Source organism: Pipistrellus kuhlii, unplaced genomic scaffold (assembly GCF_014108245.1).
Source record: "Pipistrellus kuhlii isolate mPipKuh1 unplaced genomic scaffold, mPipKuh1.p scaffold_m20_p_3, whole genome shotgun sequence".
NCBI classification, from domain to species: domain Eukaryota; kingdom Metazoa; phylum Chordata; class Mammalia; order Chiroptera; family Vespertilionidae; genus Pipistrellus; species Pipistrellus kuhlii.
The window spans coordinates 48,343,065-48,367,706 of NW_023425529.1; the positions used below are offsets into that span (position 1 = coordinate 48,343,065).

General features: G+C 45.7%; 1 protein-coding gene across 50 annotated transcripts; it reads right to left on the reverse strand.

Annotated features, from left to right (window-relative positions):
- Positions 1-6,354: 6,354 nt before the first annotated feature.
- Positions 6,355-19,614, reverse strand: NACA (nascent polypeptide associated complex subunit alpha). Of its 50 annotated transcripts, none has more exons than XM_045588108.1 (18): positions 19,456-19,614; positions 18,504-18,575; positions 13,348-16,239; positions 13,088-13,242; positions 12,683-12,877; positions 12,550-12,592; positions 12,307-12,351; positions 12,004-12,156; positions 11,393-11,580; positions 11,033-11,347; positions 10,596-10,948; positions 10,144-10,538; positions 8,676-8,761; positions 8,424-8,501; positions 7,501-7,647; positions 6,990-7,118; positions 6,669-6,791; positions 6,355-6,479 (listed from the first exon to the last, which is right to left on the reverse strand). In XM_045588108.1, exons 2-18 carry the CDS (start codon positions 18,571-18,573, stop codon positions 6,465-6,467), a joined length of 5,382 nt encoding a protein of 1,793 aa, XP_045444064.1. In that variant the 5' UTR covers positions 18,574-18,575; positions 19,456-19,614; the 3' UTR covers positions 6,355-6,464. The 50 variants fall into 50 exon arrangements, with proteins under 50 accessions (XP_045444064.1, XP_045444073.1, XP_045444056.1 ...); XM_045588117.1 differs by lacking the exon at positions 12,307-12,351 and adding an exon at positions 11,812-11,840 and having other exon boundaries at positions 11,393-11,541; positions 12,003-12,039; positions 12,487-12,592; XM_045588100.1 differs by having other exon boundaries at positions 12,478-12,592.
- Positions 19,615-24,642: the final 5,028 nt, after the last annotated feature.

Genomic DNA, 24,642 nt, shown 5'->3' on the forward strand with positions numbered 1-24,642 from the left:
GCGATGTAGGCAAGTCGACTGAGTTTGCAGCTGCAGCCCTTTGGGATGTTGGGCCCCGGGCTCCTTGGGGTTGGCGAGGGCCTCGATGGCCTCAGTGTGCGCTCATGGCCTTGGCGTTGTTGGCTTGCATCTTCTTCAGGCCTTTCTTGTGCTTAACAAAGCGCATGCTCCTTAGGAACTTGGGGTCTACCCCTTTAAGGGATTCATATCTTTTTTTTAAAAAATATATTTTATTGATTTTGTACAGAGAGGAAGGGAGAGAGATAGTTAGAAACATCGATGAGAGAGAGGCATCGATCAGGTGCCTCTTGCACACCCCCTACTGGGGATATGCCCGCAACCAAGGTACATGCCCTTGACCGGAATCGAACCCGGGTCCCCTCAGTCCCCAAGCCGACGCTCTATCCATTGAGCTAAACCGGTCCCGGCGGGATTCATATCTTTGTGGTTGGGGATTCTTGAGGCTGTTTCTGTGCCATTTTCAGGACTGGTTGTGCGTGGTGTGGTTCTTGGCCATCTCTGCACTGAAGCCCGCGGCTCCCGAAGCTCCAGGGACCAGAAGCAAGGTCCCTTTCTTGACGAAAGCAGTTGCCTGCTTATTGATGGTGGGCTGTGCAGAAGCTTGGCCGTCCAGTGGACTGACATTAATCAAGTAAAGCCACTGTCATCCTCCAGGGCTCTGGGGGGATGCGTGGAGAACAACTGGAGACCGGGTCTCTGATAGAGAAGCCTGGAGAACAACTGAAGACTGCAGCTCAGGTTTCCAAGCCCGAGGGCTCCGCTGCTGGGAGTCACAGCAATGCACCGGCAGAGGACTGGCAGGCTCCTAGTGATGGCTCTGAGTGGTTTTCTTCATGATTGAGAATGTCAGATTTGGCTTTATTTACTGAGAATTCTTCATTTTTACTTTGTGCTTTTTCTTAGTGTATACAACATTGTTTTTCAATAAGCTAATGTTGACAACTTTTAGATTCCTTCCTGCTACTTTAAAAGTAAAGTTCTAAAGTAATATATATATAAAAAAGGAGGATTTGCCCCCAAATCTCTGGTAGGGGGCGTGCAGAAGGTAGACAATTGATGTTGCTCTCAAATTGATGTTTCTCTCTCTGTGCCTCCTCTCTCTTCCTCTCTTTTTTAAAATATATATTTTATTGATTTCAGACAGAAAGGGAGAGGGAGAGACAGAAACATCAATGGTGAGAATCATTGACTGGCTGCCTCCCTCACTGGGCATCAAGCCTGCAACCCAGGCATGTATGTGCCCCTGGCCGGAATTGAACCCGGGACCCTTCAGTCTGACGATTGACGCTCTAGCTATTGAGCCAAACCAGCTAGGGCTCCTTTCCTCTCTTTTAAAATATCAATAAAAAATCTTAAGTCCTGGCTGATGCGGCTTAATGGTTAGAGTTAGGAAAACTACCGTGTTTTCCCGAAAATAAGACATCCTCTGAAAATAAGACCTAGCATGTGGAAAAATAAGACATCCCCTGAAAATAAGATCTAGCGCATCTTTGGGAGCAAAAATTAATATAAGACACTGTCTTATTTTCGGGGAAACAGGGTATGCTCATGTGAGGATTAACAGCAACTACAAAGAACTTTTAAAAGTCTTAAGAATACATACATAAATGCTAATGTATTTATAGATTTGAGAGAACATCGATTTGTTCCACTTATTTATGCATTTATTGGTTGTTTTTTGTATATGCCCTAACCAGATCGAACTGTAATTCGCAACCTTGACATATTGATTTTAGAGACAGGGAGAGAGGGATAAACAGTGATGAGAGGGAAACATCAATTGGTTGCCTCCTGCACATCCCCGCCCGGGATTAGGGCCAGCAGCCACTGTGAGCGGGAGGCAAAGAATTTTCAGTAACCATCAAAGAGGCTTGCCCGATGACATTGACCTGTGCTCTGCCTTGATCTGGTGCCCTGTTCACCTACTCCACCATCCAGCTGCAGTGATGCCTGCCGTGTTCCGTGTGCACCCTCTGGTCAGTGCATATCATAGCGACCAGTTGTTTCATTGTTCTGCCATTTGGTCTATTTGCATTATTAGCCTTTACTGTTTCCCCGAAAATAAGACACTGTCTTATATTAATTTTTGCTCCCAAAGATGCGCTAGTTCTTATTTTCAGGGGATGTCTTATTTTTACATGAAGAAGAATACAGTACACATTTATTGTTAAATGAAAATAAAGGAAATTTATTACCTATATACGGTATGGTAGTACGGTAGTTGTCAACACAAAGCAGACAAACTGTGAATCCTACAGTATCAAGAATTTACTCATTTATTCAATGACAATCACATCATCATCTTCTGGAACATCATCATAACAATCCAATTCCTGAATTTCCTGGTGAATTTCTTGTGACTCCATTTCTTTCAGAATCAGTGGACCAAATCTCTCATGCTTAGCCTAGGGGGGCCTTATTTTCAGGGAGATGTCTTATATTTCACTCAGAAGGAAACCTGTAAGTAGGTTTTATTTTCGGGGAAAACGGTATTATATAGGATATTTAATATGAATATTAAATTTAATATTAAATCCTATATAGGATAAATACATGTTTATTCCTTCCTCTGTGAGGAACACTTAGATTGTTTCTACTTTTGGCTATTGTGAATAATGCTGATTGGGTGTATACATCTCTCTGAGGCTTTCAATTAAATATCCATAAGTGGTTTGGCTGGTGTGGTTCGGTGGTTGAGCATCAACCTATGAACTAGGAGGTTATGGTTCGATTCTGGGTTAGGGCACATGCCTGGGTTGTGGGGTCAATCCTGTGTGGGGTGTGCAGGAGGCAGCCAATCAATGATCTCTCATCATTGATGTTTCTCTCTCCCTTTCCCTTCCTCTAGGAAATCAGTAAAACGTTTATTAAAAAAAAACATACCCAGAGATGGAATTGCGTTTTGACATTTTAGAAACACTGATTGGCTGCCTCCTGCACCCTGACAACTCGGTGCACAGGATGCTGCTCAATCCATTGAACCACATTGGCTAGGCAACTCATTTTTTGGTGGCCATCTTTCTACTGGATGCGTGGTATTTCATTAATTTGGATTTTTTCTTTCCTCATTAGTGATGTTGAAATCTTTCCACATGCTTATTGGCCATTTGTAAATATGTCTAAGTCCTTGACCCACTTTTAAATATTTTGTTCTTTATATTTTCTGAATATCAATCCCTTATTGCAAGTATTTTCTTCAATCTGTGGGTTGCCTTATTACTGTTGACTTTAGAGAAATTTTGGTGAAATCCAATTTACCAAATTTTTGGTGTTAATGACATGAAGCTTTTCCCATTTTTTTTTTTTTTAATGGTTTCAGGTATTTGATCCACTTGTTCATTCTTTTGCACACAGATATCATTTCCCCAACATCATTAGTTCCAAAGACTAGGTTTCCTTTTTGTATGACCAAATGGTTAGCTGTGGTGTTCATGTTAGCAGGGAATTTATATGGTAAAATTTTGATGGGGTAGATAATGGAACTAATTTTGTGCATCTCAAATTAATCAGATTTGAGAGAAACCAAGAGTGATGTTAAGGAAACTAATTTGAGTAAGACCAATGCAGCCATGCATTCAGCGTCCCTCCCCTAGGTGACCCTGATGAGAACATTAACTTGGTGGAGAGGAAAAGGTTAAAAGCCAGACTACAGCCGAAACCGCTTTGGCTCAATGGATAGAGCATCGGCCTGTGGACTGAAAGGTCCCAGGTTAAATTGTGGTTAAGGGCATGTACCTTGGTTGTGGGCACATCCCCAGTAGGGGGTGTGCAGGTAGGAGGCAGCTGGTTGATATTTCTCTCATCGATGTTTCTAACTCTCTATCCCTCTTACTTCCTCTCTGTAAAAATCAATAAAATATATATTTTTTTAAAAAGGGGCCAGCCGAAACCGGTTTGGCTCAATGGATAGAGCGTCGGCTTGGGGACTAAAGGGACCCGGGTTCGATTCCTGTCAAGAGCATGTACCTTGGTTGCGGGCATATCCTCAGTAGGGGGTGTGCAAGAGGCAGCTGATCGATGACTCTCTCATCGATGTTTCTAGCTCTCTCTCTCCCCCTTCTTCTCTGTACAAAAATCAATAAAAATAAATAAATAAATAAAAAAGGGGCCAGACTACAGTGGATTGGATAGGTAATGAAAAGAAATACATCTATCTCCATTGATAATTCTTGGAAATAAAGTTGAAGTGAAAAGCAATGTGCAGGAAGATGTGTAATATATAACACAATTTTATTTAAAGTTTTCAAATTTGCAGAATGCTACCTTTTTTTGGTACATAAAATAGGTACTAAGAGCATCAACTTATGTACAGAAATTGAACAACTAATTTATGATAATAGTTACCTGTGAGGGGGAAATAGAACTGAGAGTATAGAGGGGTCCCCAACTTTTTTTTTTTTTGGGGGGGGTTAATGCTTATTTTCTTAAAAACCAGGTGTACACACAGCCTCTTATCCACATGCTTTCAAATATTTAAAAATCAATTTTTAAGTCAATGGTAGAAACATGGTGAGAATATAGCTAAGGAACTAAACTGGTTTACTACATCCCACGCCCTCCCCGACACCCCACCCCCCACCTCAAATAAGGGTCATTTAGTAAACCCGTGCCAGTTTCAGATTCTTAGCAAATACTTTCAATAATCCCATGTTTTGTAGTAGGTCTATTTTTATAGATGAAGCCAGATGTTAAAGTATCATTGTTAAATGGTTTACCAAATATTTGAACAGGCATTTAATCAGTTTGAGAACTAGGAGTAATTCCTCTTTAAAAGGTTTGTTTAAACTATACACTCCCTAATCATTCTGTGACAAAGGAAGTTAGCTGTACACTTCAAGGATGGTGGGGGGAAATGGTTAAGGGCAAGGAATCAATGGTAGAAAGTTAGCAATAGCAAGGCCCTGGAGGCGGGAAGAAGCAGAACTACAGCACTGGTGGCTGTAATAACCCTGAACAAGACAATTCTCTAAAAAAGTAACCAAGAACTGGCAGTTTGTTAACGGTATAGATGATGAGGAAACTGAAGTGAGAATTACTGGCTGTCTCAGATCTGGCAACCAAGGGGCCTACCGTTAGCCTAATGAAACTATTCTCTCAGTGAAATGGAAGCAGGACACGATTCAGCTTGTGCTTCTCCAGGATAGCCTGCGACAAAGAAAAGATACTACATACAATACTTTAATGACTGTCTTTGGTCCTTAGCTTTCATATCACTAAAATAATGCTCATGGGAACTAAGAAAACTAGATTCAATAAAATGTCTGTAAGTATTCCATGATGTTATAAGCATAACCAATGGAGGAAAAACTATGGGGAGGGAGGGCTTGTTTGGGAGTGGGGGTGGGGTGGGGATTGGTAAGGTATGTACACATATATCTTAATTAAAAAATTTTATTAAAAAAGTATTCCATGATGTTAACCATCCTAACAATCTAGGTATATCACTTATTCATTTTAGATTCTTGCTTCTACTGTAAGTTACTTGTAGCCTTCCTCTTCCCAAATTTTAGTTCCTTGTTTTACCCCCGACCATATTAACCTAAACCCAGAAACTTTAACTTTACTCTTCTTATGACTTCTATAGCACTATTTTCATTTATATAAACTGGGTTATCACATGTACATTTGCTTGGTACAGTTCTGGTTTTCACTCATTGTTTTAGCATGATTAAGGCTACCCAAATCATAATTTACTCTGTAGATTACAATGTATGAGAGCAAAGTGTTTGCACTGTATGTAACAGTAAAAATCTTTCTCTTCATAAGGTAGCTTCTGTTGTTATACAAAGTGTGGTCTTTTCATCATATCCATTATGCAATCTCTCCAATCCTCTATCAAGCTCTTACATGTCAAAATGTTATCAATGTGCATTGCCTCTCACAAAAGGTCCAAAATGTTCAGAAAGACTATAGGTTAGAGAGCCCGATTATTAAATGAAGAAGAATCAGCATGCAATAACGGTTAACACCTTGTAAAGAAGCTGAAAACAAGAGTCAACAATTAAGTTGTAGTCTCTGAAGACAAGAAGGTCCTAGACAATAGGGTGGCAAAGGCCTGCGGTGAGCTATAAGGGGGTCAATGGAAGATAGAAGAGGACATATATAATACTTTCAACAATAAAGATTTAAAAAAAAAAAAAAAAGGTTTTAATAGCCTGGTACATACAATACTTTCCTTCTGACAAGAAATGAAAAGGCTGAGATTTTTAAGAGGTAATCTGTGGTACTAAATCTTTTCAGCTGAAGCTCAGCTCTTGGCACTAAATGTGCTCTCATTTCTAGAGTCTTCATGCTTTCTGGGGGTGGGGGAAGAGATATCAAGCACCCACTGAGTTCATCCCACAAGAAGCCATAACTTTATTGATAGAAACAGTACAAATTTCAAACCAAGCTGTAGTAACTCTTTTGAAACACACACAAAAAGTATCTTCCTTTTTAGATGGTTACATTGTTAATTCCTGTAAGAGAAAAGAGATAATCAGAGGTATAATAGGCAAACTGACAGAATTCAGGTCACTAAAACTTAAGGCATCTCAAGACAGGCTTTGGAATGAAGTTTCCTAATTGGCTGATAATAAACATAAAATCAAGTCACCATTATTGGTCAGGTCACTCCAGGGAGTCAGGATAAAGGCTTGGACACTTACCATAATAGCATTTACAATATCATTACTGTTGTTCTTCAGAGCTCGGACTGCTTTTGCTCTTGACACATTTGCTTGTGACATGACCAATTCTATGTCCTTCACTTCCACACCTGTTTCATCAACCTAAGAGAGAGGGGAAAATACATGTAATAAACTAAAGACAAGAACAACTTCAATATAGTTTGTTTGAGTCATCAGTCTCTTAACTCAGAAACTATTTCACTCAATAGGATTTAAAAGACTAAAACAATATAGAACCCTCCCACCAATGCAAGCATAATACTACCTGGAGAGAAAAGTATAAAAGATTTCCTTATATACCTCTTCCTCTTCACTCTCCTCTTGTACAGTTGGAGTCTGTGTGTTTTCTTGAATGTTTGAGACAGCTTCACCTTGAACTTTGAATTTCTCAGCAGCTGCTAGCTGTGCTTGCTGAGATAAATCCTCAATCTGTAAACAGAAAATAAGAGATTCGTGTGAATAGATCTGTCTGTAGTAAGTGGAAGAAATTTCCCAAACTTGTACTCTAAACTCACTTTAGGTTAACTTACTATAGTTACATAGCTTTAAATAGTTTGCCCTCACTCAGATTCTAGCAGCTTATGTAGAAGTAGCTTATGTTTAAAGCAGTGATTTTCAACTGAAGGGGCTATCCAATATCTGGAGGGTTTTTTTGTTTTGTTTTTGTTTTTAAATCACAACTGGATGTGATCCTGCTAAATAAAACAGCTATATGCACAGGGCAGCCCTTCCACAACAAAGAATTACTGATCCAAAATATCAATGGCTCAGCACCCTGGTCTAGAGCAATTCCCACAAAAACTTTCCTTACCTTGGCTTCCCCAAAAACTATGTAGGTATCTGAAGCAGGGCTCTTGTAGACATCTGGTTTTGTGATGACAAAGAGGATATTCTTAGATTTCCGTATAGTGACCCTAGTAACCCCTGTAACCTGCCGAAGACCCAGTTTGGACATAGCCTAAGGAACAAAAGAACATGAGGTTTTCAATTTTTTAGAAGCAGCTTCAGGAAGTAAGGACCATAATACCACATCCAAAAGAAAGCCTTTTTCTGGGCTAAGACAAGTTTATATAAGAATACAGAATTAGCCAAAACCGGTTTGGCTCAGTGGATAGAGTGTCGGCCTGTGGACTGAAAGGTCCCGGGTTTGATTCCGGTCAAGGGCATATACCTCGGTTGCAGGCACATCCCCAGTAGGGGGTATGCAGGAGGCAGCCGATTGGGTTTCTAACTTTCTATCCATCTCCCTTCCCCTCTCTCTCTAAAAAAAAAATAAAATACAATAAAAATAAAAATCAATAAAATATATTAAAAAAAAGAAAAGAAAAAAAAAAATTCAGAATTGGCCGAAACCAGTTTGGCTCAGTGGATAGAGTGTCAGCCTGTGAACTGAAAGGTCCCAGGTTCGATTCCTGTCAAGGGCATGTACCTTGGTTGTAGGCACATCCCCAGTAGAGGGTATGCAGGAGGCAGCTGATCAATATTTCTCTCTCACTGATGTTTCTAACTATCCCTCTCTGTAAAAAAATCAATAAAACATATTAAAAAAAAGGAAAAGAAAAACAAATACAGAATTGATTCCTAGGACATCTGCCACAATAGCTTCTGTTATTTTAACTAAACATGATTCTACTACCACCAAGAATTTCTCCCCTCTAAAGGTGCTTCATCATAAATAGTCTTAAAAAAAAAAAAAGGAAGTCACTGGTCCTTGTTTATAACTTAAAATATTACCTTCCGTGCCTTCTTTTCACTCCGGCTCTGTTTTGCTTTACTGACTGGTTCTTCATCAATTTCAGCCGCCGCAGCCAGCTAAAAGAAAATGGTAAGCTGGAACATAAGACTTGGATTCTACCCCCCCCCCCGCGGTTTTCCCTTTATGAAAGTGTACAGCTCCAAAGATACAAGTCATCTTCTCTGCCAACCCTGGTTCTGCAGGGCTTCCTTATTCCAAGTACTTACACCCACGAGTAAGAGAATACCCACCTGGGCTTGTTGTGTGGTTGCCTGTGTGGAATCTTGTTCTTCGAGCTCTGGTACTGATTCATCACTGTCAGATTCTGTTCCAGACCCTAGGAGGCAAAATAATTTTTACTAATTTATAGTGGAGATGAAAAGGAGGCTTGTCACCATGGCCTGCTTAGACTAGAGGTCACTAGCTTATTTCAAACCTTGTAAAGCTAAATGTAAATCAACTGACTTGTATAAAGTCAGCTTGATAGTCCCCCCACTTAGCCACAAATTGGAGTGTATACACCTATTAAAGACCCAGCCCCAGAAATGAGAGGTAATTACTAATTCAGCTGAACAGTTTAAATGCTATAACTGCTTCCTTTCCTTCAAGGTCTTCACTTCTTGGCATAGGCAAACACCAATGACCTATGTCAGTGGTCGGCAAACTGCGGCTCATGAGCCACATGCGGCTCTTTCACAAAATACCACGGCCTGGGCGAGTCTATTTTGAAGAAGTGGCATTAGAAGAAGTTTAAGTTTAAAACATTTGGCTCTCAAAAGAAATTTCAATTGTTGTACTGTTGATATTTGGCTCTGCTGACTAATGAGTTTGCCGACCACTGACCTATGTAACTCCAACCACTACCCAATAGCCCAGCCATCCCAGAGGTTCTGGTGACAAGGTGTCTGCAGATACACTGAAGTGAAAAACTCACATTGTTGCAGCAGATGAAGAAGGGAACTTTCCCCTCATCCTTTAAACTAGGTTTGGGGAGGCCAGAAGCAGTTATGTACACACATTTAGCCTTATTTTCTAACTACTGACCCAGCAATTTGACCTAATAAATATAACTTATTAAAGATTCTCAATGATGCCAACCTACAGTTCCAATAGTCAACTTTACTAGTTATTGTCCTGTGACCTCTCCCATTTCTTTCAAACATCATTCATATATTTTAAGTTCTCAATTTTAAAGGCCAAGCACTATAGACTACTGAAGGAAAAAAGCATACACCTGCACCATTCTCAGGCTAGGAAAAACAGGTCTTTTAAACAAAGGAAGTCCCTGGGCACTGGTCCTTACTAATTCTAAGAAGTGAACAGAAATTCAAACAGTTCCAATATTCAATAGCTTCCCAATATTTTAGCAAATCCCAGGCCCAGGGAAAAGGTTAGTGATGTGGTAGAAATTAGAGCAAACTAAGGTCTAGTAGGTCTTTGGTTTTCAACATCACATCAGTTAGATAAGATGATGGATACTCAGGGTTAGTCTGGATCCCCATAATACAAGATGATACACAATGGATTATGTGAAATGATGAAAACCAAGATTGTTCCACATTCCTACAGCTTTTGCACTTAAAATGATCATTCTAATTCTATGTTCAAACACAAGCAGATATTCTGGACAAAGTGGCACATCCTAGGTTAGTAATGGTGGGTAGCCCCCAGGAGGAGTGTGGGCGACACACCATGCACACGGCAAACCAAGGCAAATACCCTTGTTGTTCTTCAGAACAGGTTGCTTGGCAGAGGGGGTTGGGGCAGGGATCCCAGCAGGTTTGGGGGTGGGCATGTTGACGAGGACCGACTGGAAAGGCACTCCCCCGGAGATTGGTTCCGGGGGAATCAGAGGCGGCAGCTCATCCTCATCAGTGGGGGCTGAGGGCTTACAGGATGATTCCAGCACCAGCCCAGGTGAGGACGGCAGAGGTTGCTGTTTAGGAAGCAGAGGGGGAACTGGGGAGGGAGCAAGAGGCAGAGAGACTGGTGGGGTGGGTGCTGGAGAGGCAGATGCTGCTCCAGCTTTAGGAAGGGCCTTCTCAGAAGCCGCTGTTGCTAGAGGTGCAGATGTCTCAGACTTTGGATGAGGAGCCAAGGGACCCTTTGGAGAATGAGGATCTTTGCCCTTCAAGGGAGAAACTGGGAGGACTTCTGGAGTCTTTGCAGAAGTGCCTTTCTGAGTGGAGGCTGTCAGCAGAGGGGCTGGAGGAGCCACTGTAGGAAGGGGTCCTTTAGTACCATTCTTAGCTGAGGGGTCTGGGCACACGGGAGAACTCTTCTTGGCTGGTGGCCCTTTCTGAGTGGGAGCTATGGTGACCGGTGCATTTTCTGAAGCTGGGGCAGCAAGTGCTGCTTTGAGAGCTGTGGCGCCTTCTTTTATTGGGAGCCCTTTAGATGCCGGAGGGGCAGTGGATACCAAGCGACACGTAGCCGGAACTAAAGCAGGGGACTCTTTGGACGACGGGATTGCTGGGCCACCTATAGGGGCTAGGGTAGCTGAGGGCTCTTTGGATGGAGTTTTCTTTGGGGATGAAGTTGTTGGGGCCCCTTTGTGGGCTGGAGGAGTCACAGCTGAAGGAGTAGGAGCCCCTTTGGGCGCTGGCATAGCTGAGGGTTCTTTGGGGGATGGAGTTGCTGAGGGTTCTTTGGGGGCTGGGGTTTTCTTTGGGGATGAAGTTGTTGGGGTCCCTTTGGGGGCTGGGGTTGCTGAGGGTTCTTTGGGAGCTGGCATATCTGAGGCCCCTTTGGGGGCTGGGGTTTTCTTTGGGGATGAAGTTGTTGGGGTCCCTTTGGGGGCTGGGGTTGCTGAGGGTTCTTTGGGAGCTGGCATATCTGAGGCCCCTTTGGGGGCTGGGGTTTTCTTTGGGGATGAAGTTGTTGGGGTCCCTTTGGGGGCTGGGGTTGCTGAGGGTTCTTTGGGAGCTGGGGTTGCTGAGGGTTCTTTGGGAGCTGGGGTTTTCTTTGGGGATGAAGTTGTTGGGGTCCCTTTGGGGGCTGGGGTTGCTGAGGGGTCTTTGGGCGCCGGAGGAGTCACAACTGAAGGAGTAGGAGCCGCTTTGGGCGCTGGCATAGCTGAGGGCTCTTTGGGGGATGGAGTTGCTGAGGCCCCTTTGGAGGCTGGGGTTTTCTTTGGGGATGAAGTAGTTGGGGCCCCTTTGGGGGCTGAAGGAGTAGGAGCCGCTTTGGGGGCTGGTGTAACTGAGACCTCTTTGGGGGATGGAGTTTTAGCTGGGGTTCTTTTAGGAGGTGGAGTTGCTGGGGCCCCTTTAGGAGCTGGGGTAGTTGAGGGCTCTTTGGGGGTTGGTGTTGTTGGGACCCCTTTGGGGGCCGGGACAGCAGAAGCTGAGGGTTCTTTGGGGGCTGGAGTTGCCGGGGTATCTGGGAGCTCTTTGGGAGATGAAGCTGCTGGGGCCCTTTTGGGAGCTGGGGCCCCTTTGGGGGCTGGAGTTGTTGGGGTATTGGAGAGTTCTTTGGGAGATGGAACTGCTGGAGCCCCTTTGGGGGCTGGAGATGCTGGGGCCCCTTTGGGGGCTGAAGTTGTTGAGGCCCCTTTGGGGGCTGGAGTTGTTGAGGCCCCTTTGGGGGCTGGAGTATCTGAGGGCTCTTTGGGGGCTGGAGATGCTGGGGCCCCTTTGGGAGCTGGGGTTCTTTTGGGGGCTGGGGTATCTGAGGGCTCTTTGGGGGCTGGAGATCCTGGGGCCCCTTTGGGAGCTGGGGTTCTTTTGGGGGCTGGGGTATCTGAGGGCTCTTTGGGGGCTTGAGATGCTGGGGCCCCTTTGGGGGCTGAAGTTGCTGGGGCACCTTTGGGAGCTGGGGTAGCGGCCGATGAGGGCTCTTTGGGAGATGAAGTTGCTGGGGTATCTGAGGGTTTTTTGGGTGATGGAGCTGCTGGGGCCCCTTTGGGGGCTAGGGTATCTGAGGGCTTTTCAGAGGATAGAGCTGCTGGGGCTCCTTTGGGTGATGGAGCTGCTGGGGCCCCTTTAAGAGCTGGAGTTGTGGGGGTATCTGAGAGTTTTTTGGGCGATGGAGCTGCCGGGGCCCCTTTGGGCTCTTTGGGTGATGGAGCTGCCGGGGCCCCTTTGGGCTCTTTGGGTGATGGAGCTGCCGGGGCCCCTTTGGGCTCTTTGGGTGATGGAGCTGCCGGGGCCCCTTTGGGCTCTTTGGGTGATGGAGCTGCCGGGGCCCCTTTGGGTGATGGAGCTGTCGGGGCCCCTTTGGAGGCTGAAGTTGCTGGGATATCTGAGAGTTCTTTAAGAGATGGAGTTGCTGGGGTCCCTTTGGGCTCTTTGGGTGATAGAGTTGCTGGGGCCCCTTTGGGGGCTGGAGTTGTGGGGATATCTGAGAGTTTTTTGGGTGATGGAGCTGCTGGGGCCCCTTTGGGGGCTGGAGTTGTGGGGGTATCTGAGAGTTTTTTGGGTGATGGAGCTGCTGGGGCCCCTTTGGGGGCTGGAGTTGTGGGGATATCTGAGAGTTTTTTGGGTGATGGAGCTGCTGGGGCCCCTTTGGGGGCTGGGGTTGTGGGGGTATCTGAGAGTTTTTTGGGGGCTGGGGTAGTAGCAGATGAGGGCTCTTTGGGAGATGGAGCTGCTGCGCCTTTGGGGGCTGGGGTATCTGAGGGCTCTTCGGAGGATGGAGTTGTTGGGACTCCTTTGGAGGTTGAGGTTCTTTTGGGAGATGAAGTTGTTGGGGCCCCTTTGGGGGCTGGAGTTGCAGGGGTATCTGAGAGTTTTTTGGGAGATGGAGCTGCTGGGCCTTTGGGGGCTGGGGTATCTGAGGGCTCTTCGGAGGATGGAGTTGTTGGGGCTCCTTTGGAGGTTGGGGTTCTTTTGGGAGATGGAGCTGCTGGGGTCCCTGCGGGCCCCACAGCTGAGGGAGGAGGAGCCCCTTTGGAGGGTGGGGTTCCTGGGGCCCCCCTGGGAGCTGGGGTTGTTGGAGACTCTTTGGGCGGGGGTGTAGCTGGAGGTCCCGTGGGAGATGGAGTTGCTGAGGTCCCTTTGGTGAGTGGGGCAGCTGGGGACTCTCTGGGGGACGAAGCTGCTGAAGCTCCTTTAGGGGAAGGAAGGGTCATAACGGGGGGAGAGGGGGCCTCTTTGGGAGGTGGGGTAGCTGAGGCTCCTTTGGGAGAGGAAGGAGTCATAGCTGGAGGAGGCGGCGTCTCTTTAGGGGATGGTTTTGCTGGCCCCCCTTTGGGGGGTGGAGGGACAGTAGCTGGGGAAGTAGGGGCCTCTTTGGGGAATGGAGGGGTGGGGGAATGCTTCTTGGTTAGTGATCCCTCAGGGACTTGAAAAGAAAAACTGGCCTCTGGAAGAAAGGGAGCTTCAGTTAGAGAAACAGGAGATGAGAGATTTCCAGCAGGAGTATCAGAGATGGCAGGTACACTTTTAGAAACGGGAGCAAGAGTTAAGGTAGTAGAAGTAGCAGAAGCCTTCTTGGTTGGAGGTCTTCCAGTCTGAGGAGACACACTAGTCCCTAAAGAAGATGGGGATTCAGCTAGGGAAGTTCCTCTGGAAGATGCAGCAGCAGAACCAACACCCTCATTTGGGCATCCTTCAGGAGAGGAGGCCACAAGTGCCAAAGCTGAAGAATGAGAAATACTAGGACCTATCTCTGTAACTTGAGCTGGGGGAAGAGAGGGAAAGGGTTCAGACTTGGGAATTTCAGAAGATAGTGCCATAGTAGCTAGAGAAACAGAAACATTCTGAGGGCATAACGTCATGGCTGGAGTCACAGAACAGCTTTCAGAGGTGGGAGGAACCAAAGGAAAAGTAGTAAGAGCAGAAGTACCCTTCTTGGCGGGGTGGCTTTTAGGTGCTAAAGAGACAGTTCCTTCCAGAAAAGGGCTGGCTGTACTTGCAGGAGCGGAGGTTCCTTTGGTAGCTGTAGGAGTCCCCCCAGAAGCGGCAGCACTTTCCAAAGGAAATGTAGCTGCACTCGGAGCAGTAAGAGAACCTTTGAGAAGCAGACTGGAGGGGTCTGGCCTTGCATAAGGATCTGTCTTGAGGAGAGAGGCTGGGGAAACCGCACCCAGAGGAGAGGGAGTAGCAGCTGGCTCACTTACAGGCAGAGGCTCTACTCGGCTTTCGTTAGCTAAGGTGACTTCAGGACAAAGAGATCCTTCCAGAGAGGATGATGTACTTTGGGGGGAGGGAGGATTTTGAGGGGCTGCCAGCATCAATGGCAGTACAATAGGGTCTGTCTTGGTAGGAAGTCCTGCCAGGGATGGTGAAATAGGGGTTCCTACAGGAGAAGCAGGTACAGTTTGGTGATCTTTCTGTGTTGGGAACTTGACCAACTGTGAAGCAGGGAGACTTTTGAGTTCCTCAGGTGCTGGCAGAGGACGGGAGCCTGGTGTCTCCAGAGCAGCTGTTACCCAAGGAGAAGGAAGCTCTTTGGAAGAAACAGGTGCCACAGCCAAGGCAGTATGGGAAGCGGAGTTTTTATTACTTAGGAGACCTGATGAAATTGGAGGAGACGAACAAGTAGCACTTACAACCTCAAAGGTGGTAGGTGTGGCAGAAATTGTGGAGGGGTTAGTCATCACCAGAGAGGTAGTTCCAACAGAAGAAACAGGAGCTTTTTTTAAGCCTGGACTTCCTGGAGAAGCAGGAGGCATCTGGGCCACTAAGGGCTGCTGCTGCGTGGCATTAGGAGAGCCTTTGAGAATGAGGGAAGCTGCAGGAGCTAAGGGAGAAGAGACAGCTGCACTTGAGGAACCAGAAGAGCTGTAGGAGGAGACACTAGTGATGGTAGAGAGTCCCTTGTCAACAGATAGAGCCAGAGAGGAAGCGGGAGCCCCCACAGCAGCAGGAACCACCTCCTTTCTGGAAGGAAGGGGAGAAATTACAGATTGCCCAGTAGGAGAAGAGGCCCCTATCGAAGAATGGCTTACAGAAGCAGTATCCACTATAGACTCTGACAGAACATTAGGGCCTGTCTGACCTACAGATGGGACAGAAGAACCAAGACAACTCTGATGTAAAGGTACAAGGTGAGAGCCCATAGAAGTGAGGAAACCTGGGGGGTCATTGGGAGGCACAGGAACAGACTGGGCAGCAGGTGGACCAAGGGGTCCCTTTAGGCTGAGGCTTACAGAGCTTTGTGAAGTCAGAGCTGAGGAAATAGGTATGCCTTTGACCTGAGGGGAAGTGATGGTTAGGGGAGTAGTGAGTGGTGTCTGAGCACATGAGGCTACTCCAGATTGAACTGAAGAGGCCAAGGGAGTTATAAGCTGGGAAGGAACAGCACTGGCCGTATATGGAGGAATGGAGGTAACTTTTGGGTTAGGGACTACTTGGGAGGGAGCTTGAATAGGAGAGGTCTTTGGTTCTGAGGAAGTAACGGGAGCTGACAAAGGTGTCACTGACCCTGACTTAGCCACAGCAGCTGAAGGAGGCGGACTAATAGGGTTAGGTGGATCAGCAGAACTCTTCTGAACTGAGCGGGGAGGCAAGGCCACCAGAGTTAAGGGAGCTGAAGAGGGATGGGCACCTTTCAGAGTTGGATTTATCATGGGAGAGGCCAGAGCTAAGGCAGCAGGGGAGATGGGAGGCCCTATTAGGTTTGGTAGGAAAGTTGGGGTGTCAGGGAGCATAGGAGTAGTTGCCAAGGGCAGGGCTGTCCCAGAGGATGCCTGTGGGAAAGGAGCTTCAAAAGGGGTAGAAGCAATAGTAGAGGGAGGAAGGAATGGGGCAGGCTGGTTAGGTGTTGCCAGAGGGTTCTGTTGTGGGGGCAGGGAGCAAGAAGTGGGAAGGGTTGGCACAGGCTGCCCTAGGGCAGCAGTGACATTCAAGGCTGAAGACACAGGAAGCACAGCTGGAGGAGAAAAGCAAAAAAGGGAATAAAGGCAAGAGAAGGAAAAAAATAAAGGTGAGTTATGCAGCCCAACTTGGTACAACATGTTTCATAAGAAACACCAGAATTTTTAATCTGAGGAAAGTCACCACACAGGATTAGACAAAGGTGACAGGCAATAGCAACCCTTCAGAAACATACTTCAGGTGTCAAATAAGAACACACCCCTCCCTTCCTTCCTCAAATGAACTCCAAATCTTTCTCACAGGCACAAATACAGCTGTTCCACCCTGTCCACCAGGGACCACTAACTAAAACAGATACTGACAACCAGAATAAGGAAGGTGGTGAGTGCTGGTGATGACGAGGAATCAGAGCTAAAGGAGAAAAAAACAGGTCTTTATATGCTCAGGTTTCCACTAGGTCAGGAAAAATAGACTCTGAATAAAGCTTAAAGAAGCGGGTGTCTGGCAGAATTCAATTCTCATAAAGTTGAAATGCTTCAGAATTTAATACTAAACTAATAAATTAGTCACTCAGCCTCCCTGTGCTTCAGCTTGTTTACACAAAACAAAAAGAACGAGTGAGTTGTACTCCATAGTCTCCAGACCTTCCCAGGTAATGTTACCTCCCAACATCAATCTCAGATGAATTAAGACTGCCAGGGAGAGCTTAGTCACAAGGGTAGGGACTGCATTTTAATACTGTAACCTAACTTGTTAAGCCAGACTGTGGTTCTATTTTGGAAGTAGGGAACTGCATTGGAGAGAGTACATTGGATGATCACCACCTCTTAATGTGGAAAAGTATGTCATTCTGTCAAAATAGACCAGTATCTGGCACTAGAGTAATGCTAAGCAAGATATTCTGAATGACAGAAAAATCCATGCTTACTATTCAGGAGATAATACAGGTATAGAACAAAAGCTCAACATTTTGAAGGGAGTATTTAAAATAAAACAAAAAAGCCTGAAGCATGCAAATTCACAATTTTCTTAAAGTATTGTAGCACAGAAAAGACAGGCAGCTCAACCAGTTTTTCCTGAAGGGTTGGTAGGTAAAAAAGCCTTATGATTAAAATGCAGTGCTTTCAAACATAATCAGAATTTGAATCTTAGAATGTTTTCCTCTGATGGGATAAGGACCAAATTACTTGGTTTAGACACCATAACCTATTTCCTGAAATAGTTTTCTCAGGCACTCTTAATTATTTAATGGCATTCCTTTTGAAGCTTGAAACCAAATTATTCTGAATTTCACTCTCCACATTTATAAAATCAAGTTGTTTATAGAGACACTACATTTTTTATTTAGCACCAAATTATAGTATCTTTAGAGAGCAGTCCTTTAGTCCCTTATAGTTCAAAGATTTCACATAGCTCATTCCCAAACTCAGGGACGCCCTCCCTTTCTTTACCAGCAGCTGTATTAATCTCTTCAGCTGCTGAAATCAGACAGGTGGAGAGGGAGAACTTTAACACTTTCAACTATAAACAACTCTATTTTAATTCCACAAGACAGGAATTGTTAAGTGACAGGTGCAGTTAAAAAAATCAATTTACTATAAGAAAAAAATTACACCCTGAAGATTCCCTTCATTTTGCATAACTCAGCAAGATCTTCATTAAAAAAGTATTTTCACCACTCCCTTTCACAAGTATTAGAGAGATACAATTTAACCAGAATTCAAAACTTGCCTTTATACTATGTTGTACACTCATTAATTTCAAACCTGAGTAATAGTCAAAGGAAAGCTTTATTTCAGTTCTGGGTTCCAGACAAGCTGTTGAACATCTCATCACCAATCCATAAAACAAGTAAAACGACTCACGAGGGTCCTTGGTCCCAGGACACATTCACCACAGCACCCATCTCACTCAGACATGTGATGAGGGCCCAACGCCAAGCTCTGCCATCTAAAACCTTGATGCAGCTTGCTGGCTGGAACTTGCTAAAAAGCTCAGGTCTCCTGGGCCTGCCAGTGTGTCATCCAGTTCAAATAGGTAAGAATCACTGAGCTCCTGCCCAGCTCAGTTTTTCTCATTGCCCCACCGACAAAACAGGCCAGGGAGCTTTTAATGTTCTTGAAGCTTAAATATACGGTCTTTATCCCACTCCCACATGAAGTCCCTTCCAAGGACAGCAGTTTAAGATTATGGACCGTCTTTGATAAGAGAGAACTCTGAAAGACCTAAGTGTATTCTCTTTGCCACTTTACCCAGCGAACGGTTTTAGGGTCAATCTCACAATTTTAACGATGGGCACGGGGACCAGGGGGGTCCTACCTGTCTCAGCCTGGGGCTGTGGCAACTCTTGCTCTGTAGCAGGGACGGTTTCTGTGGCTTCACCGGGCATTTCTGGAGGAAATAAAAAAAAAGGAGGCCGGAATTGACTGGGACCGTTTTGCTGCCCAACCCAGAGTCCGATATTATTAAAAACTGCAGAAAACTGTGGCGAAAAAAAAAAATAAATAAAAAAAAATCACGAGGGTGTTTGGGGAAAGCCCTCCCCAAAGGAGCTGGCAAGAGGGGAGGAATGTGACGTGACCGTCACAACGCTAATCCAGCGAATCGCACCTTCTTTCACGCTTTTCACCCCGTAGGGAGCGGACCTCCCCCCTACCCCCCCCCCCCCGGTCCCGGGGGTTCGTCTGGGTCCACGTCCCCGATCCCCCACGGGCAGCACTCAGCACCGCGTCCGCACCCCGAGAGGAGCCCGGGCTGGCTCCGACCGTGGGAGACGCTCCTGTCACCACCTCCCTCCCACGTCCACGCCACCGGCTGGACCCCCGCGACTCCCGTTCGCCGACTTAGGGGAGTCAGGAGGGAAAAGAGGGCGCCTTCAGCCCCAAACACTCGTCACGGTACGAACGAGTGTATGTGTGTGGGGGGGCGGACTTCCAAGGCCGTGACCCCTTAACCTCCTCCGGGCTTTCCTGAGGCCGTTCCCAACAGCACACACACTTCGCTGCAGCCCCCGCCACCGCCAAGGCTCCCGCCACGCCAGCCCCGGACGAGCAGCCCGGCCTGCGGCCCTTCTGCCCTGCTCTTTGCCAGGACACCAACCGCAGACCCCATTTTGTCCGGAGACACCGAGGCCATAGTTCCCAGGGTCTAGCAGGGACCGGGCGGCCACCTAAAGCCTCTGACTCTCTTTAGGTCTCAGCCCCCAGGGGTGGCTTAAGCCGCAAGAAAGGCGGATGGCTGCGGATAGAGGGACGGCGAAGACACAACTTACTGTGCGGGGAACGCGGAACCAAGATGGCGGCAGAAAGAGACCGAGAGGCAGCGTGACCCACGCCTGTTGCAGGAGGAAGCCGGGCCGGAGGGGGAGGGACTAGGAACCGCTTCCGGGTCAGGAGCCGCAGCCAGTCACTTCCTATAACTTAGTGACCCATGCGCGTCCGCTGGTCTTTTCCCAAACAGGGGTGTAGACGAGGTCTAAATAAGGGGAAGGATTCGGAACTGGGCGCGCGGGGCTGCCGGGAACTTCCTGCCCCGAGTCACGTGGTCCGGAGATAGCCGACCCCTTCCCGTCCCCCTGGTGGAAGCGTATTGATACGTGAAAGAAGGGTAAATGCACCGAGAGAAGCCACCTACCTCTGCAAATAGTCCATCGCTATTATTTCGACTTTCGTTTTTTCTTTTCTCAAATAATGCAGGAAAATAAAGAGGTTTTAAATAATATGGAATGCTACAGATTGTATTCGCACCATTGTCTGGTAGCAGCGACCTACAGGTTAACCCTTATTTTGGTATACACAATTTTGACTGATCTTGAAAGTCACAGTTCTTTTGTTTGACATTTTAGGCGTTTATTAGATATCCTGAAACTCATTCATTTGGGTCCAGCACCCCACATTAAGTACCCATAAGGTAGTAGTCTTTTTATTTTTTTAGAGCGGGATTCAAAAATATTGCTTTTTAAAAATAATTTTTTTGCCAAAGCTGGTTTGGCTCAGTGGATAGAGCGTCGGCCTGTGGACTGAAAGGTCCCAGGTTCGATACCGGTGAAGGGCATGTACCTTGGTTGCGGGCACATCCGCAGTAGGGGGCGTGCAGGAGGCAGCTGATCGATGTTTGTAACTCTCCCTTTCTGTAAAAAATCAATAAAATATATATAAAAATAATTTATTTCCAATTACAGTTGACATACATTATATTAGTTTCAGGTGTACACCCCAGTGATTAGACATTATATGGCTAAGTGATCATCTTGATAAATTTAGCACCCATATGACACCAAATTTAGCATCCGTATGACACCACACAGTTATTAGAATATTATCAAGAAACATTGATTTGTTGTCACACTTATTTATGCATTCAATATTTGATTCTTTTTAAAAAATATATATTTTATTGATTTTTTACAGAGAGGAAGTGAGAGAGAGAGAGAGCTAGAAACATCAATGAGAGAGAAACATCAATCAGCTGCCTCTTGCACACCCCCCACCGGGGATGTGCCTGCAACCAAAGTACATGCCCCTTACCGGAATCGAACCTGGGACCTTTCAGTCCGCAGACTGACGCTCTACCACTGAGCCAAACCGGTTTTGGCCAATGTTTGATTCTTGTATGTGTCCTGATCAGGGATGGAGCCTGCAACCCTGAGACCTGGTAGAATACTACAGGGCCCAGTAAAAAAATTTTTGAAATTAAATATATTTTATTAATTTTTTACAGAGAGGAAAGGAGAGGAATAGAGAGTCAGAAATATCAATGAGAGAGAAACATCAATTCAGCTGTTTCCTGTACACTCCCCACTGGGGATGTACCTGAAACCAAGGTACATGCCCTTGACCAGAATCGAACCGGGACCCTGATGCTCTACCCACTGAGCCAAACCGGTTAGGGCCCCAGAAATATTCTTGAAAAGCAGAATGTAAAATCAGTGTTTTGTTAATGAAAAGGCTCTGACTCCCATATTCTGTCAGCCCCATACAAAAGGACTCAACAAATACAGTATATTACCCGAACCGGTTAACACTGTTTGACCTATGGCTTTAAGACAATTGTGGCAGTGAACATTTAAAATGCTCTGAAAGCTACTTTTTTTTTTCTTCTTTTTTTTATTTTATTTTTTTATTATTGATTTTTTTTGCCCCCCTCCCTCCCACACATCCCCTCCCTCCCCAGAGTTTATGTCCATTGGTTGTACTTATATGCATGTATACAAGTCCTTCGGTTGATCTATTATCTCCCCCAGATCCTCCTCCCCTCCCCGCTGTAATTTGACAGTCTGCTTGTAGCTTTACTGTCTCTATATCTATCTTTTGGTTCATCAGTTTATAATGATCTTTATTATCCACAAATGAGTGGGGTCATGTGGTGTTTCTCTTTCATTGATTGGCTTATTTCACTAAGCATGATGTTCTCCAATTCCATCCAGGTTGCTGCAAATGATGAGAATTCCTTCTTTTTTATGGCAGCATAGTATTCCATTGTGTAGATCACATGTGTCAAACACAAGGCCCGAGGGCCAAATCCATCCCGCCAGGCCTTGCAATGTGGCCCGCACCGCGCTGTCATCACTGCACTCCGCTGCATTTCCATCACAATGACAGTTTATGACTGTTCAGTAAACCATTTGGCCCGCGATTTAGGCTGGATTTTAGATTTTGGCCCCTTCTCTGATTGAGTTCGACACCCCTAGTGTAGATGAACCATAGTTTTTGGATCCACTCATCTGCTGAGGGGCACCTAGGCTGTTTCCAAATTCTGGCTATTGTAGATTGTGCTGCTATGAACATAGGGGTGCATATATCCTTTCTGATTGGTGTTTCTACAATATAATAGTTTCTTGCTATATATTCCTAGGAGTGGGATTACTGGGTCAAATGGGAGTTCCATTTTCAGTTCTTTGAGGAAACTTCACACTGTTCTCCACAGTGGTTGCACCAGTCTGCATTCCCACCAGCAGTGCACGAGGGTTCCTTTTTCTCTGCAACCTCACCAACACTTGTCGTTTGTGGATTTGTTGATGTTGGCCATTCTGACAGCTGTGAGATTGTACCGCATTTGCATCTCTTGGATAATTAGTGACTTTGAGCATGTTTTCATGTGCCTTTTGGCCTTCCTTCTGTCTTCTTTTGAAAAGATTCTATTTAGGTCCATTGCCCATTTCTTAATTGGATCATTCATCTTCCTTTTATTTAGTTGTATCAGCTGTCAGTAGATGTTGGAGATTAAACCTTTATCAGTGATAACATTTGCAAATATGTTCTCCCACACCATGGGCTTTCTTGTTGTTTTGTTGATGGTTTCTTTTGCTGTAAAAAAGCTTTTTATTTTGATGTAGTCCCATTTGTTTATTTTCTCTTTAGCTTCCATTGCCCTAGGGGCAGTATCAGTGAAGAAGTTCTTTTGGCATACGTCTGAGATTTTGCTGCCTGTGGATGCTTCTAGTATTTTTATGGTTTCCCGTCTGATGTTTAAGTCCTGTATCCATTTTGAGTTTATTTTTGTGTATGGTGTAAGTTGGTGATCTAGTTTCATTCTTTTGCATGTGTCTGCCCAATTTTCCCAACACCATTTATTGAAGAAACTGTCTTGACTCCATTGTATATTCATGCCTCCTTTGTCAAATATTAATTGAGCATATTGATTTGGGTTGATATCTGGGTTCTCGATTCTATTCCATTGATCTATATGTCTGTTCTTGTGCCAGTACCAGGCTGTTTTGAGAACAGTGGCTTTGTAATACAGTTTGAAGTCTGGTATTGAGATCCTTCCTACTTTACCCTTCTTTCTCAGGATTGCTGTGGCTATTCGGGGTCTTTTATTGTTCCAAATGAACTTTTGGAGAGTTCTTTCTAGGTCAGTGAAATATGCCGTTGGTATTTTAAAGGGGAGTGCATTGAACCTATAGATTGCTTTAGGAAGTATGGACATTTTGATGATGTTGATTCTACCAATCCATGAACATGGTATGTTCTTCCTGAGGAGTGAAAAATTACTGACCTTGCCTGGAGGGTAGAAAGTTACTACTCCCTCCCCCTCCTGGACCTGAAGACCAAATCAACAGTCTGGGTTAGTCAAGGCTGAAGGCCAAATCAGCAGTCTGGGATAGTCAAGGATAAGATAGCAGAACAAACCAAGAAGGGAGATTAGGCCATCTGGCTGATGCATGCAATCACAAGGTTAAGACCCCCCCCCCCCCCCTGCCTTGTTTGGAATGTGCTTGTTTGAAGAATGCTTAAAAAGAGAGAGACCGCTTTGTAACCGCTGCTGCTTCTGGCCACGCCATTGCCACGGCGGCAGCCCAGATTCGAATCTGCAATAAAATTTGTAATTAGACTCCGCAATTGGCTAGTTGGAGTTATTTCCCGGGTAGGGGGGCTCTGCCTCTTGGGTGGTCTGGGCTCCATTTAACATTTTGGGGGCTCGTCTGGGATTAGAGACCCCCAGACGGGCAGACGCCCCATTCTCGTCGTCCGGACTACTTGAACGGCGCCGGTAAGTAGAGGCCTCATTTGTTTCTTGTACTTGGTTGCTCGCGAGCGCTTGGGATCAGAGAACGGCGGGACGCTGCCAGAAGTTCTCAGATCCGGCGGGAGTGGGGACGCCCCATCTGCGGTCCTGGTTTTTTGTTGTTTGAGTGGGTGAAACTGAGAGAATGTTGTGGTATGTTTGGTTGTTGGTACTTCTAGGAATGTTGTTTGTTATTATTGCTGTTGTGTGTGAATTGCGCCGCGACTCTCGGTTGGTCCCTGGGGGACGCCTGTCCTTCCCCTGCTGGGACCCCGAAAGGCAGTGAAGATTGCCTTTGCGCCCGCGACCGCGCTTGCATGGGAACGCTGACCTTCATTGGGTCTCTGGTCACTGGAATCCTAATTGTCCTCTCCCTCATGGCCAAGATGGGACAGGACAATTCAAAGGGCCCCTTGAGCCCTCCTGAGTGTTTGATGAAGAATTTTGTTGACTTTAAGAAAAGAGCTGGAAGCTACGGGGTCACAGTGAATGTTTATGATCTTAGAAAATTTTGTGAGTTAGCGAGTGGCCCACTTTTGGTGTTGGATGGCCAGATGTAGGGACATTTGAAATGTCAATTGCAGCGAGGGTCCGGACAGTGTGCTATGGAAACCCCGGGCACCCTGACCAGATCCCTTACATAGACACCTGGATAGACATCATTGTGGATCAGCCCTTGTACCTGAAGGAGTGTGGTTGTCTCCCTGACAAAGGAAAATTGGGAGAGAAACCTTTAATTTGTTTAAAGCTGAGTGCTCTGATGGCTAGCAAACTGCCCCGAGTGGCCACTGGGATTCCTTTTTTCCCAGGGGTGCTTTGCTTTCTATCAGAGGGGAATCGGCCCGCCTAACAATATTTATGTCTATGTTTATTGATTGGAAGGTATGAAATTGTAACAATTGTGGTACAAAAAAAAAAAAAAATTAAAAGCAGAGACCAAATTCTAAAGTTA